This window comes from Pteropus vampyrus, unplaced genomic scaffold, assembly GCF_000151845.1.
Source record: "Pteropus vampyrus isolate Shadow unplaced genomic scaffold, Pvam_2.0 Scaffold72, whole genome shotgun sequence".
NCBI lineage: Eukaryota > Metazoa > Chordata > Mammalia > Chiroptera > Pteropodidae > Pteropus > Pteropus vampyrus.
This window is the reverse complement of record NW_011888853.1, coordinates 3,914,274-3,930,246: the sequence shown is the minus strand read 5'-3', so window position 1 is coordinate 3,930,246 and position 15,973 is coordinate 3,914,274. Positions and strand designations below refer to the sequence as shown.

At 50.2% G+C, this 15,973-nt stretch overlaps 1 protein-coding gene across 14 annotated transcripts; it reads right to left on the bottom strand.

Annotated features, from left to right (window-relative positions):
- Nucleotides 1–1,767: 1,767 nt before the first annotated feature.
- AFMID (arylformamidase) lies at nt 1,768–15,947 on the bottom strand. Of its 14 annotated transcripts, XM_011362026.2 has the most exons (12): nt 15,829–15,947; nt 14,614–14,748; nt 14,163–14,253; nt 7,080–7,184; nt 6,933–6,981; nt 5,812–5,897; nt 5,653–5,725; nt 5,368–5,465; nt 4,990–5,068; nt 4,742–4,883; nt 4,460–4,564; nt 1,768–3,003 (listed from the first exon to the last, which is right to left on the bottom strand). In XM_011362026.2, the coding sequence occupies exons 1-12, from the start codon at nt 15,886–15,888 to the stop codon at nt 2,971–2,973; spliced, it is 1,056 nt and encodes a 351-aa protein (XP_011360328.1). In that variant the 5' UTR covers nt 15,889–15,947; the 3' UTR covers nt 1,768–2,970. The 14 variants fall into 14 exon arrangements, with proteins under 14 accessions (XP_011360328.1, XP_011360320.1, XP_011360335.1 ...); XM_011362018.2 differs by having other exon boundaries at nt 6,933–7,184; nt 14,535–14,748; XM_011362033.2 differs by lacking the exon at nt 14,614–14,748.
- Nucleotides 15,948–15,973: the final 26 nt, after the last annotated feature.

Below are 15,973 nucleotides of genomic sequence, written 5' to 3'. Positions count from 1 at the left end.
GGCCAGTGAGAGTTCGTATACATTTGTCACGTCTAAATTTTTTATGCAGTCCTATTTATCACTCATCTACTTTCTGGCTTTTGTTTTCTGTTTCCTGTCGGCGTCTGTTGTTTTGTTAATTTTGCTATCCAGAGAAAGGCTTGTTCTACTCTAAGATGATTTATAAAGATATTCATTGATGATTTGTTCTGATTTTGGCTTTTATGTTGAAGACTTGACCCTCCAGAAATAGATTGATGGAAGGTAGGTGGAAAGGGTTCCGATCCGTTTTCCAAGATCGGGCCGGGTGCCCCCGCGGTTTGTGTCATAAGCGGCTGTGCACACTGGGCTGGAATCAGCACCTTTCTCACATACTAAGCTCCCCTATTTGCCGGGACCGAGCTCTGCAGCCCCGTTCTGTTCGTGGATCTGTCTGCCTGTTCCTGCTCCAGCCAGATTCTCTCATGGATGAGTAAATGGAGACCCAGAGCCGAGGTCTGGAAAAGACAGGGAGTCAGGGATGGAGACCCAGGCTCCAGGATCAGATGTGTGTGCAGGTGGTGGTTGCTAGGAGATCAAAGAAGGTTGGCACCCTGCCCTGCTCACAAAGTCAGGAAATAGTGCTTTATAGGCCTTTGGTGCCATGCGGAAGACTCCAGATGAGCTCAAAAAGCAAGGGGACAGGGAAAAGGAGGAAGGAAGGAGCTCTAAGTCCCAGGCCTAAGGATAAGGCTGACCGCCGGACCTGGGTGTTCTGGACAACTGCCTTCTGGGGAAGGGGCACGGGCAGAGCAGGGCTACCATGATGGCAAACCTACAGGAGAGCAGGGAACGACCAGGGCAAAGAAGGTGCCCCAGCAGGAGTAAATCCTGCAGCCTATTGGGGGGAAAAAACTATGCGTCCTGAGCCTGTGGCAGAACAGGGTGTTCCGGTCACTTCCCGAGCCACGGGACTGGGCAGATGGCAGAACGCGAGGCCTCAGCAGCCCTCCAGCCTCACGCGGGCCTGCCGGTGTCTGTTCTTTCAATATCACAGTTACTGGATAACTTTATTTTACCATTTTAAATTAAAGTCGCAAGAACAGTACAAGGAATACCCTTTGCCCAGATTTTCTAACTGGTTTACATTTGGCCTGTTTGTCATTCTCCTTTTCTCTCTCTCTCCATACGTGCGTGTGTGTCACATACACGTACATGTATGTATATTTTTACCTGACCCATCTTAGTGTTAGTTGAACGCATCCTGCTTCTTTACCTCTAAATATTTCATTCTCTCACCTTATCACAGAACAAGTGTCAAAATGAGGAAAATTCACATTGATCGGTTATCTAATTCACAGCCTATTTTTAAGGAGACTTTCATAGTCAATTAAAATATTTATAGTAATATAAAAATTTATATTAGGTAAAAGGAAGAAAATTAAAATTACCCACAGTTTCGCCCTGTAGGTTAACTGCTGTTAACTCGTATCCATCTTTTTCCTATCTAGACATTATGCGTAGAACGTCATAGGCCCGTATCTCCGTGTCTATATATATCCTTAAATGAAGAGTCACGCAGCAATGACACACTTTCATTCCGTCCCTTGCTTACCTTAAGGCATTTTGCCTTAAAAGGCCATAACCTAAGGGAGCAATTCTCAACCCAGCTTTGGTGACCAGGGTTTCCTGCCAGCAGCCCAAGTTGTCCCACAGGAATGTCACAATATTAAATGAAGTCCTACAGTTTGTGAGCCATGTGTGTCCCTTAAAAATCTAGAACGGATTCAAATTACATCCATACTATCATTCTCATTTGCCTGCATCCTAAAGGCTTTTTGAATATTTTAATGTTTCAAATTATAGGCTACAGCTAAATACTCATTACATTCGTATCCTAAAAGATTCGAAGAATCCAGAAGAAGCCAATACTCCGCTCCCGGGTTCCCAGCTCCACTTCCCCACCCAAGGCGTTAGGTGTGGGTCCTCCCTGACCTTGTCTGTTCACACATGCATGAGCATGCTCAGAAACACGGAGTTTGGTGAGTGTATATTAGCTAACGTCACCGAGATGGTACTGTATCATTGGGCATCTTGCTTTTGTCGGGTAATTCTATGTCTTGGAGATTTCCCAAGTGGTGAAATAGATCTCTTTCCAATGGCCACATAGTGGTCAGATGTACTTATTCTTTACTGATGAATATTTAGGCTAGTTCCTGTTTTGCTATAAGCAATCATTCTTGAACTGCTAGCTATTCGGAGTGTGGGGGGTCGGCGGGGGGGGTAGTGGGTGGTGGATGGCTCCTTGGGAATTGTGTACACCCTTGGCGGGGAGGGACAGAGGAAGCTTGCCTCCTGTGCATGTCGTTGTCCCGTCACAGTCAAGGTGTTAGCCTGAGCCTAACACCCCAGGCTTTCAGAGACAGACCCAAATATCAGGTGTCGCCCACAACAGAATGGACAACAGAATGAAGCAAAAGATAGAACAAAAACGAGTTTAGGATTCTCTTACAAAAGGGTCTGCAAACTTTTCTGAAAAGAATCAGATAGTAAATATTTTAGCTTAATCTCCGATACGACTTCCTAATTCTGCCGTTGTAGCTCAAAAGCCACCACAGGTGATTCGTAAATGAATGAACGTGGCTGAACTCCAATCAAACTTTAATATGGATGCTGAAATTTGAATTTTATATAGGTTTTCCATGTCATAAAATAATATTTCTTTCCAGTTCGTGCTCAACTGTTTTAAAAGGCTTGCGGGCAGCAAGCCGGAGGGAAATGTATGTACGGTTATGAGCTGTCATTTTTTGATCGAAGCCACTCGATCCAAGCCAGGGCACGGTTGTGGAGCCCAGAGCGATTGGAAGAGTGGACCCTTGCCAGGGCGGGTGGACAAACCGATGCGCAACCGGCCACCAAGGAAGCAGCGGCTGGCGGGAGGGGGAAGGAGCAGTCAGGCTCCCTGGAGAAGCTTCACAAGTCGGGTGCACGCCAGCTGGGATTCAGGGGCCGTCAGTACTTCTGGAAGATCGTTTTCAAAATAATCTGCAGCGAATGAAAAGACAGGAAAGACCCAGAATTGGAGAGGCTCTTGTAAGGATCTCTCAGGGAATCTGATTAAAGCAGCAGGCTGCATCAGTGCGCATGGAAGTGTAACTTACAAGTCCCTTCCCACGGCCCGCCGGAAATGTTCTAAAAAAGCTCCAACTTCGCCGGATGTACCTCCCACCTGCTGCCCGTTTGTGTATGACCTGTGAGCCATGACAGGCCTTGCGTTTTTCAATGGTGGAAAAAAATTCCAAAAAGAATATTATTTTGCGACATATAAAAATTATATAAAATTCAGATTTCAGCATTCGTAAATGAAGGTTTATTGGAGCCCGGCCACATCCATTCATTTACGAATTGTCTGTGGTGGCTTTGAGTGAGGATGGCTGAGTTGAGTAGTTAGTTGTGTCAGAGACCGAAAGGCCCCCAAAAGCCACAATAGTTATTTCCTAGGTTTTTCAAGAGATGTCATTGATGGTGGTTTGTTTTTCCTCGAGTTAAAAAAAATAATACATGTTCCCTGTAGAAAAAGCAGAACTGGATTCCCAAAATGCACCTGTAATACCACAGGTCGTGGTTTTTTTCATATGCGCACATGTGCCTCTGAGGGGCTAGCCGGCCAAGCGTTTAAAACTTGGATAGGCTGACTCAGCTGTCTCTTCCATCTTTGTTCTCGCATCTGAATCAACTTGACACGTCCTAACTAATTTTCACACACTTCACGTCGTTGTCAGATTATACGGTGATTCAACCTCATTGGACATTCAGGCTATTTCCAAGTTTCGAACATTAATTAAGCGCTGGCTATTTCTATTTCTCCGAAAATGGTCTCTTATCCTTTGTCCATTTTTCCTACTTACTGCAGTTCTTAAAGAGAAATAAAAACTGTTATTACTGACGTGAAAGGGCTCTTTATGTCATAAGGGTATTAACGACGTGAATTCAACCCCTGCTGAGGTGGCAGCTGATTAGAAAGTCAAGCTAATCCAATCCCCCCTTGCCCAGAAAGAAAAAGAAAAAAAGTAGTAACTACATCTGCCGGGTCTGTGGCACATATTTTTCCCAGTCTATCCTTTGGCTGTTAAAAGGATTTTCCAGATTAAGATTGTAATAGAATCCATCCACCCTTTCCCATACGGAGTTGGCTTTGCTTTTATGCTGAGACACAGACAGGTTAATACTTTCCCATATCTGCCTCTCCCCATCCACGGCCCCATGTAGATCCCACTCGTGTGTCCAAAACTAGTCTCTGCAGACCACCCGGGGCTATTTGGGAGGGACCTGAACTACAGGAAGCAAGCGTGGCCCTCTGTTTCCGCTGTCACGTCCCCAACCTCCTGGATGCCGGAAAAAACAGCAAGGTGGTTGCTCCATGGCCCCTGCCTGCCCAGCTCTCCTTAGATGTAGGCGCTGCAGTGACACCCATCCCCCAAGGCGAAGGGACGCGCCTCACCTGGGTGAGCACGTAGTCCTTCTGAGTTAGTTTCCAAATGATTTCAAAGTGATCCACGTCGTGGAGTTCTTCGAACGAGGCTTTCCACCCTCCTTGGAGCAGTGTCTGGGTGCGACAGTGGGGAGGGACTGTGTCTTAGACTGTGTCTGGCATGGAGCAGGTGTTCACTAAATGTTGAATAAATGACTGATGGTCCTGGGATCCATTTTGGTGACATAAAGGGGGACATAATGGAGTCACACGATGCTCAACCTCCAGCCAAAATCAGGGTGCTCGAGGTACCTGATAAAACTCTCTGGACTGCCGGTGGAATTCGGGGGCGTCGTGTTGGCCCACAATCACCAGTATGGGGTAGGCCGCATCCACAGGCTGCTTCGGGGCCACCTCCAGGCGCCGCTGCGGGCTGTTTCTCTGAGCATCCTCCCTGGCACGGGGTGGGGCTGGGTCAGGACAGAGAGAAGCCTCTGCCTCACCCCGGCCCTCCTCGAAGGGTCCAGGCCAGCAGGCGGGGGGAGGCGAGAGTGACTCACGGGGTCATGAGGAGCGGGGCATTCAAAGGAGTGTGCACAATGGGCTCCAGGTCGTAGAGCCCACTGACCAGGAAAAAGCCTGTGAAGGTGAAGAACAGAGGGCCAGGTGGCAAGTGGGGCCGACGTCCTAACGTCCGGCCGGACCAGGCCCCACACACGTGCCAGGTGGACGAGATGGGGTCAGCCCAGGCCCCAGGGCCAGAGGGACGAGACCAGGGGAGGGAACAGAAAACAAGCAGGGCACGCCCTGTTCACAGGGCTCAAAGCCCCCAGCTCGAGCCACTGACGGCTGTTGGGACGTCTAGCAACTAGTGTGGATCCTAAGGCCCAGTGGGGGAGGGGGAAGGCTGCCAGCCAGGCTGCGGTCCCTGTGGAAACCTCTGAGGTTGGGTGTGACTCCGTGTTCAGTCCAGTTGGCCAGGAGCATCATGGCGGCCAGGTGGGCCCCCGCTGAGTGTCCGCACAGGTAAATCCCCCTGGGATGGGTCAGAGCAGAGAGCCAGATTTGTACTGTTTGCCCACAGCGTCGGGCCTGTATCAAGGAGACCCAGTTTGCCCTCTGCTCCATAGGCCAGAAGGGCAGCTCGTCTACACGAGGGGCTAGACCCGCTGCCCTCCCACCCAGCACCGTGTGACGGAAGGCAACACCGAGGGAGTGCCCACTCGTTGCACGGATACCGCCTCTGGACAGACGCGATGCCACGGGTCACCTGGTCTACCATGTGGTCCAGGGTGCCTGCACAGGGGGCGTAAGGCTCCGTCAGGGGCTCTCCCCCGTCTAGAGCCCGCTGGCCCCCAAACCCGCAGTAACGCCGTACTTACCTTTGGGGGCAATGTCATAAGCCAGTATCACCACGGCTACTCCCTGTGCTGTGAGCGGGTCGACCATGAAGGCCAATGTGTCTTTACTGCAGACAGAGACAAAGGTCACGATGTGGCCGGCACAGGGCTTTTGTGTCCTGTCCACCCAGCACACCCCCTCCCTCTGCCGCACGTGGTACGGAGCAGATCATAGGCTCTGTCCTCGCCACGTTACATGCCAGCTATGGGGCCCTGGAGACTTTCTAAGCCTGGTTCCCTCGTCTGTAAAACAGAGACGATTATGCTTTCTCTAAGGGCACTGGCTTTCGAGAACTGAAGCAGATCAGACATGTAGAGAGTGTCACCGGCAGAGCATAAAGGTGCAACAAATCTATCATTCTCATGACAGCTCGAGGGTGGGAGCTGTCCCCTCTCACATTGGTCACCCCCTCAGTAAGATCCCAGGGAGCACAGTGTCCCCGAAGGTCCCAAATGCCCCTCTGCTTATCTTGGAGTGACCATCTGTCTCCATTTTCCCAGGCCTTTCCTTCTTTTTACTACCAAAAGGCCCATCCCAGCAACCTGAGACGCTGTCACCGCGGCTTTCCCTAACTCGAGAGAGGACTGAACACGCTTCTCGCCAGGTACATGGGTCGAATAGTGTCCCCCCGGAATCTATGTCCACATCCTGATCCCCAGTACCTTCGAATGCGACCTTATTTTGAAATAGGGGTATGCCTGTGTGATTAAGACTCTTGAGATCATCCTGGATTTAGGACGGGCCCTAAATCCAACAACTGGGGACAGAATAAGAGAAAGCAGAGGGAGATTGGAGACACAGACACACGAGGCCACGTGAAGATGAATGCTGAGTTTTGAGTGATGCGGCCGCAAACCAAGGAAGACGCAGAAGCACCCGCAGCTGGAGAGGCAAGAGCCAGAGCCCTCAAGCCTTCGGAGGGGGCGTGGCCTTCGGAGGGGGCGTGGCCCTGCCGGCACCTCAATTTCAGCCTTTCAGCCTCGGAACAACAGTGAGAGCATCGATTCCTGCTGTCGTTGTCCCCTTTTTTGGCGATTTGCTGCAGCAGCCCCGGGGAAAGTCAACCGAATTTCTCTCCAGTCCGCCAGAGGTCCCCACTCACCTTCCGCTCTGCCAGTACCCGCCGTGAATGAACGTGAAGAAAGGCAGCGCTGTTAAGAAAGAGCACAGGGCATGAGGGCTGAGGCCGAGCTCCCAGCCGAGCTCCCAGCCGAGCCCGGCCCTGGGGCTGCCAGCCCCCTCCGCGCACCTCCAGATGCGTCCTTGGGAAAGTAAATGTCCAGTTTGTCCCCTTCGCCGTCTCCGTAGGGGACATCCAGCAGGCTCCTCGTGGTGGCCCGGGCCGTCTTGGTGGCTGTTAAGGAAACGAACAAGTCCCTGTCAGTGCAACCTCGGGCACAGCAATCCCCGTGTTATTTCGGAAGGCGCCTTTTTGCTAAAAGCCCCTTCGGGTTGAGGGCTCAGCTCCAGCTGTCAGGGCTTCCCCGAGCCCTGGGTTCTGGGTTCTGAAATGCTCCACATGCGTGTGATTACAGAGGCCAGGCTGGCCGATCCAGTGGGCCCAACGCTACCTGCCGACTCCTGCCTGTAAGGGAGCTCGTTTTGATGGTGACTTTTGTGTTACATTGCGCTACGTGTTCTGGAAAGTAGAAACTTTTCCAGGCATTTGGAAAAACAACCTTCTAGGGAAACAAGATATAAACTCGCTTGAAATAAATAGATAAGAAAACAATATAAATTTGTAATCGAGTGCCATGATGGGAGAGAAAATTGGCTAAGACTTGAGCTGGAAGAAAGGAGGAAGGGTATTGAAAGGTATTGTAAATACTGTGTATAAAAAAACCATACGCAAGGTGTGGGGGTCGGAGGGGACCCCGTATGTCCATGTGGCAGTAAAGAATGCCCACCGAAGTCTCTGCCAACAATTCTGAACTCCAAGCAGCTTAGCTCCCCGCAACACCGGGTGCTGGAGAGAGTGTAAACTGGTAAGCTCTTCTGGAGGGCAACTTGGAAATACGTATCAAAGGCCAAGAAGATCATATTCTTCGATGCATAATCCACATATTTATTATAAAAATAATCAGAAATATTCCCAAGGACTTGTTTTAAAGATGCGCACAGTAACAACTACATTCCTACCAATAAGTACTTCAAATGGCAAAGAGTTAATGCTCCAAATAAAAAAGATAGAGCGGATGAATAGAAAGGAAAACAAGACCCCTACGTGGTGTCTTTAAGAGACTCACTTCAGATTAAGACACACACAGACTAAAAGGAAGGGGATGGGAAAAGATATTGCTTGGGTGGACCTAGAAGGTGTTTAAGTCAGACAGAGAAAAATAAACACTATATGATTTCACTTACGTGCGGAATCTAAGGAATAAAAAGAACAAACTAATCAAAAACAGATGCACAAATATAGTGGACAATTTGGTGATGGGCAGAGGGAAGGGGAGTTTGGGGGCTGGGAGAATGGGGCGAAGGGTTAAAGAAGTACAAATGAGTAGCTGATGGATGGTCACGGGGATGGGGAGCACGGCAGAGGGAAAGCAGTCAGCATTAATATGATGGCTGGGTGGAGGGCCAGGGGAGGGAGGGAGCGATTGGGGGAATCGTTCTATGAACTATACAGATGTCTAACCGATGTACTGTACACTTGACACTAATTAAAATTAAAAGAATAAATAAAAGATGCCCATAGTAATGCTATTTATAATAGCAAAAAACATTGGTCCTAGCCTCAGCGACCTGTAATAGAAGACTGGCTGAATACACTACGGTTTATCCCACACCTCTGCTTCACTGTGTATCCCAGCATTCCTCAACCCCGATATATTTTTCATCTTCCTTACTGTCTGTCCGTCACAAGGGCTTGGCTTGGCCCACCTCTGTATACCCAGGACCTGATACATGGTAATCACTTAAAAGAAAATTCTATGAAAAAGAAAAAAAGAATTGTGTAAATAAATATTTCAATAAGCAGCGCCGGGTCAATGGAATATCCAAATGAAGGGAAAAAAGTGTCTTGATCCTTATCTCACGCCGTACCAGGTCAATTCCAGACGGACAACAGTTTTACATGTGACAGACAAGACAACTAAGCTTTTAGAAAAGAAAATCGGAGGTCTCCATGACCTTGAACTAGGCAAAGAGGGTGTAAAAAGGACCCCAAATGCTCTAACGGAAAAGGAAAAACTGAAAAGCATATCGCGATGTAAAAGAGTGAAAACCGTTACCATACGGCGCGGTCAGGTCGATCTTGCTGATACTGAGGACCCTTGGGAAGAGACCTGCAATTGGACACGTGCTCCTGGAGGCCCCCAGGACCCCACCTCGTGGGCGCAGTGGGCCCCCAAAGAAAGCCGTGCTATCCTGGGCTGGGTGACTCTGCACCTCCAGCAGGGGCAGACTGGGTAGGAGAAGATAGTTTGTATAAACTGTGTTTCCTCGGTGCACATAAAACTGTTAGAAGGGGCTGTCTGCATTCCAGCTGGGCTGCTTAAAGCCAAGAGGAACAAAAAATGATGGTAGATGCCAAATTTCCCATGTGCCAAAGCCAAGTGAAGCAGTTGCATAATCAAGTTTGCTATCACTGACCCCTGTCCTTGGAATAAGGGGACAAGGCCAGGGGAGGCTGCGTTTTGTGGGTCCCCAGCCCCGCTCCCATGGTGGGGTGGAGGGAGATGTCTCATCTCCTAAATCTTCAAGTGACCAACTGTCCAGAGAGCCTGACATGTGACTTCTGCAAGGGTCTAACCACCAGAACACAGTAGGCTCCATGTGTCCACACGTCACACTGAGCATAGACCGCTCTACAGGACACGCTTAATGGAATCGATCTATTAGCAAATAGATAAGTTTCAATTCATTAGAACCCCAGGAGACTTTGTTAAGTGAATCAAATATGTTGCATTTATGATTCTAAGCTGAAGTGTTTCTCAAGAATTTAATCACACTTTGTACACTGTGTTCAAATGTTTAAAGGAACTTAATCTGTGAAGGTTACAAGTTAACTGAGCATCAGTTTAAAAAATAACTGAAAGACATTAATTCTTCCTATGAAGAAATAATACGTTTATATGGTTAAAAAAAATACACAAGAGGCTTTTCAGCAAATGTTCCCTCCCCTCTCATCCCCTGGTCCCCTGCAGAGGTGGCCGCTGCCATCAACACAGAATCCCCCTGCCTTTATCCAAATGACAGCATATTCAATACATTTCTGCCCTACCCATTTCACTTAAGATTTCTTGGAGAGCCTTCCAAATCAGCACACAGAACTTCCTCATTCTTTTCTCTCTTAAAAAACAGTTACTTACATTCCATCCTATGACTGTGCATTGATCTATTTAACTAGTCACAGCAGTTGCTTGGGACAAACAAACCACATCCCGACCATCGGGAAGTTCTCCTGGCTCTCCTTCCCCCCGAATCCTGAGTTTCTTCCCCACCGCCACTGAGGCCTCTGTGGATCCCCTTCGCTTCTCCCCTGGAAGCGGCGACAGCTCCTCACTGCTCTCCGGCTTCCGCCAGATGCCCTACGGCCCAGGCGTGAGCCTGTTACACCTTGCACACCACCCATAGATCCTGGGTTCAAATCCGCTGGATTCCTGTCTTAGCCGCGGCAGCCTTCGCGAACACCAGAGTGGGAGGCTCAGATGACAGACATTTCTGTCTCACAGTTCTGGAGACGGGAAGGCCAAGGCCTAACAGGTGTCTGGTGGGGACCCTGTCTTTGGTTGCAGGTGGCGCTTTCTCCCTGTGTGCTCATGTGGCCTATTCTTTGTGCATGTGGAGCTCTGTCCCTTTGTGGGGAGGTGAGCTCTCTGATGTCTCTTCTCATAATCCACCCCCCACCCCAGGGCCAGGGTCCCACCCTATGACCTTATGTAGCCTTGATAACTGCCTTAGAGGCCCCATCTCCAAATACAGCCACATAGGGGACCAGGCTCCCACACTCCCTCAATGGCCCTGGGGCCCTGCAAAATCACCTCTGTCTGCTGGCCTTCTCCAGGGGGCTGGCCTTGACCGTCCTGACACCCCTCCTCTGCCACGCCCCCCACCGGCTCCCTATCCTTCTTCACAGCACTGCCCTTCTATTAGACACTCACTCACTCCTTATGGTCACTGTCTGTCACCCCTCCCCCACTTTGAATCACGATGCATGGGCGAGGGGTTGTCTATTTGGCTTACTGGTGACCTGTGCACCTATGTGAGTTACCAGCACGTGTCAGGCATCCAGTGAATACTTGCAGAATGGATTAAGACCTCATGAACTGACGATCCTCTGCTGAGAGTCACCTGGGCTGGGCCGTCACAGACAACTCTGCTGTGAATAGCCTTGCACACACATTATTACACCGGCGTGCAAGGTTCTCTAGGAAGCGCACTCAGTGGAATTTCTGAGTCGAAAGTGTATGCATTTGTTATTCTGAGGCCACTGCCTGTCCGCGGGGCTTTCCCCTCCCACCAGCACGGTATGAAAGTTTCAACAAGGTCATCGGTCATCAGTCATCGAGGTTTGTCCAAAGACAGCAGTATAATCAATACAGGGGTTCCTCAAGTGAGCGACGGGGCTTCTGTTGTGCCCAAACAGACAAGGCCTAAACTGAATTGGGATTAAGACCAAGCAGGAGCAGGCATTCGTTAGCCTGCAACGAGTCGCTCCCACGGGGATCACAAAACTCAACCCGACCCTGAGAAGGAGATGGCCTCTCTCCAGGAGGTGGCCCAGCAGTGGATGCAGGGACAGAGAATGAGGTGACGCGCGGCCTCGCCCCAGAGCATGAGTCCCCAAGGGTCGGAAGACGGGAGGGCTTCAATGAATAGACCTCATCACAACCTTCCTTTTATGAGAAAGCAAAAACTGGGCAACTATCATTTACAACCAAGTGTTAAAACCCCTACAGACAGAAGCTCCAGGCCCTAGAAACCAGGTCCACGGACCCAGCTGAGCCCTGGGCTGGAGGGACTGGGGGAAATGGGGCCGGAACTCCTAGAGACCAATGCAAGCATGGGGCCAGGAGACCTGCCGCAGCCATGGAGGGCTAAAGACAGAGGGCTGATTCCTGCAGCGGCAGCCATCCCGTCAGCCCCCAGCTGGCAAACGACGGGGGCGGAGTCATCGATGACTTTATTTTTAAAACCCTTTTGGGTAAGCCTGTGCTCCTTGTATACTAAGAAAACAACGGTTCCCTAAAATAGCCAACCACAGATGGTGCCCAGTGGCACGGTTCGTAGACACTGGAAGCTCTGCACTGTCTGCCGTGGGTCCACCATGAGCTAAGTACCTAAGGTGACACCAAGCATTTAGAATACGTGCAGTTTGGTAGAACGACTTTGTCTGTTGAATGTCATAGTAAGAACTCCTGAGCAAAAACTTGTACACGAATGTTCATCGTGGCACTATTCACAATTGTCAAAATGTGGAACCAGCCCCAATGCCTATCAACGAATGAATGGATAAACAAAATATGGGATGTCCGTACGATGGAATATCATTCGGACATAAAAAGGGACGGAGTGCTGACATGGGCTAGGACCTGGATGGACCTCCAAAACAGCACGCCAAGGGCAAGGAGCCAGACACAAAAGGCCACGTGTGTGGGATCCCGTTTCTACGAAATGTCCAGAACAGGCACATCCGCAGAGACGGCCAGGGCTTAGGTGCCAGGGGCTGGGGGTAGGGGGAGTGACGACTTAATGGGTAGAGGGGGTTTCCTTAGCGAATGACGAAGATGTTTTGGAACTAGGGACGATGGTTGCGCAACACTGTGAATGCCCTAAACGCGACTGAAGTGTTAAAATGATTAAAATGGTAAATTTTATGTTATGCGTATTTGCCACGATAAAACGAAAGTGGGTCTTATATTTTATGTGCCTTTGTTTTCTTCCTCTCTCTTTTCTGGTGCAATCTGGTAGCCCATAGCCCATGAAAGCTCGTGAAAAGCAGGAGGGGCCGTGGGAGACGGGCGTCAGTCGCAGAGGCTGTCAATCACGAGGCCACACCCATCTCACTGGCGATTGGTCCTCCGGGGGGAGAGGCGTGGCCTGGGGGCTGGGAGTTGGGAACTCAGGTGAGCGGATGAAGCTCGCAGAGGCGGAGCGGTCGGACTGCAGTTCAGTGTAAGTGTTTTTACTGAGAGTCTTGGTAACATAAGTTTAAAAACCATTAATGGAGGAAACAGTTTTAAAACCTCCCTCAGCTCTCTGCCCATGCTCACCCAGCAGGCCCTGTGCGCCCTGCCTGAAGGAGGCCAGCCCTTAAACGTGATCTACTCATTAGAAGAAACCACCACCCGCGCGGCAAGGTCGACGCTGTAAGAGTGAATACGAGTCAAAAATAAGAGAAATAATTTAATTCCCCCTGGTGCCAAAGGAAAAGAGAGCTTGCCTCCCTCCCTCAGAGCAGTTATCTTAGGGGACTGTGCAATCGGTAAATCCTTCCTCTACCCCTTGGAGATGCATGTAGATATTTTTAAAAGCTAAACAAATCTCCAGCCGGTTTTATAACCTAGGGGTGTTTTTCGCAAGGACCTGGGAGCCATCTCTTTGAAATGCAATCTGGAGACACAGGGCAGAGATGGACACTTCACTAGCTTACAGGATCCCAGGCCCTGATTTCTTTAAAGAAAAAAAGCCTTCACTGCTTTGTATAAATAGCAGCGATACCCCACGTGGGCGGTGTTTCTTCACTCCGCCTCCCTGTACCGCTGGGGCATGTGGTCTTAAGGACACGCTTGGCAGAGCAGGAAGGGAGGGGAGCATGGTTGACCCGGGCCCTCCTGCCTTCTACAGTTCTGCAGCGAGGACTCCCTGGCGCCTGCACCTGAGTGTGCTGGCTGGAAAATTACTGCTTGGCTATCGCCCATGGGGACATAGGTCAGCCCATGGGGACATAGGTCATCGCCATGGGAACGTAACATTCTAACAATAAACTTTCTGCTTCTGTGTCCCGGCTTGCACAACCGACCTGTGGGTTGACAGTAAAAAGAAGAAAAATAGACTTGCGTGTTCAAACAGGATGAAGAATGGGGTTTAGGGCTTAAAAACCCTGTACCTCTGCATTTCGGGGCTGCTTAATTTGGGGTCTGTGTACCCCGGGCAGACCCAGCTGGCTGAATAAAGAGTGTATTTCCTATAACTCACTGATTTCTGGTGGTCCGTGTATCTATCGGGGGCTGGCGGCTACAACATGAGCCCACCCTTACGCAATGCCTGGGCTACGGTAATGGCCTTGAACTGGGACTGTGCACTCCGCCCCTCCCCCGGCATTCTGAAACCACCGCCACATGCTGAAGTCCACTCAAAGAGGTCACGGAGAGGTCCCCAATACCGTCGTCTCCCATCTGTGAGTAGGTCCTCAGGGCTTCCTCTGCTCCCAGCCTGAGGACCCATCTGCTGGGCAGGTACTGAGTCTCCAGCTCCTGTGGGACAGACACATGCTCCTTCAGACCTTTGTCCTCTGTGGAGTGTGGTCCCTCCCCTCTACATGCCTGGAGGCTCCTCTCTGCCTTGAGAAGCTCCCTCCTCGATCTCTCAGGCTCTTACAGATGCCCTCAGCTTCCTTCAAGCCCCTCCAGTCTCCAGCCTGACAATCCATCCCCACTCACCCCTCTCGCCCCGCCCCCTCCAGCCAATTAATTAGGTGCTTCCGCTATAACATCGCAGACGCTCTCAGATCTAGGGTCTAGAGTGACAGCCATGCCTTTAGTGGACAGCCATAAAGGGGAGACGAGGTCCTGTAAGTGTGTCTCGATTAATGACACCATGAGCATCACTCCTACAGCAGCTAAGATCACGGGAGGCCAGGGAGCTGGGGCGGCCGCCGCAGAGAGTGACGTGGAGCTGATCTTCCCTGAGAGGGTTCTGACTGCAGGAAGACACAGCACAATTGAAGGCACAGAGGTGACGAGGAAGGACTGGAAGGTCAGTTTGGAAATGTTGACGAGCTGGGGAGCTGGGGAGCTGGGACTGGAGGACGGGGGATCTTGGCTGTCAGGCAAAGATGTTCAGTTCAAACTTAATGCAGAAAGTAACAAGAAACTGAGTTAGCAAGAAAGGGCTCAAAGGTGGGAGTGGGGAATTTAAAGACAGGCCTCATGGCGAGCCGTCGGGCTCTGGAGTCAGATGGGCTGAGTGCCATCCAAGCTCCTTCACTTAAAGGCTGTTTTACTGTTGGAAGCTTACTTACAGTCTCTGGGGCTCAGTTCCCTCATCTATACAATGGGCATAACAGCCTCACAAGGGTCAAAGACAATAAGGCATGTAAATGAAGTAAAGCTAACCATTCAAACGAGGGTTATCTCCTCTTCCTGTTGAACAGGGATCTTTGGATCTGTGCAGTCTGTACCTGTAAACGTTATTACTTGTAGTATGGCACACTGTGTGACTGCTATAATATTTATTGCTATTATTTTTGATAACGATATTGCAATAGATTTCTGAGAGTCCTCTGATATTGCTAGGGGTGTATGTGTGTGTGACAGAGACAGACAGAAAATGAGATTTCTTAGGGGCCAGTATCTATAACCTCCAACAGATTCTCAGATGTGTCCATGACCAGAAAAAGAACCACTGCCTACAATGCAGGAGAACTATAAATTATAACTGAATGATAATCATAATAAGTGCTTGCCCTATGTTGTTTCTAACCCTCATAACCACCCCTAGGTAAACACCGGCCTTTCCGCAACCTTCAGCGTCTGGCACGTCCTCCATACACACTGCGTAACTTCAGACGCAGGTGGGGACTTCAGCCCCAACTCCTGTGGGTTTATGGAGATTAACATAGCCAGGGCTTCGATTTTCTCTACCCTTACGATCAGGCTCACAAAAGACTGCCTGCGATGACAACGCGGTGCTAAAGCCTTCGGGGACCGGCACACAGTAGGCGCTCAAAGACTACCACAGTAGAGCGTTTCTAAGCTTCGTTCTTAGAAATTCCACCTTATCTCTAAGCTATAGTCCTCAGCCCCAGCCACTCTCCGCAATCCTCCTACCTCTTTAGACATCTTCTTCCAGGGAGCCTCGCCCTTGCCGCACTCACGGGGTCCCGCCATCCCGCGGTCTACAACCAGACGTGCAACAGCCCCCGCGTACTTATAGTGGGCGATGGGGCGGGGCGAGGCTCGGGCCAGGCCCCGC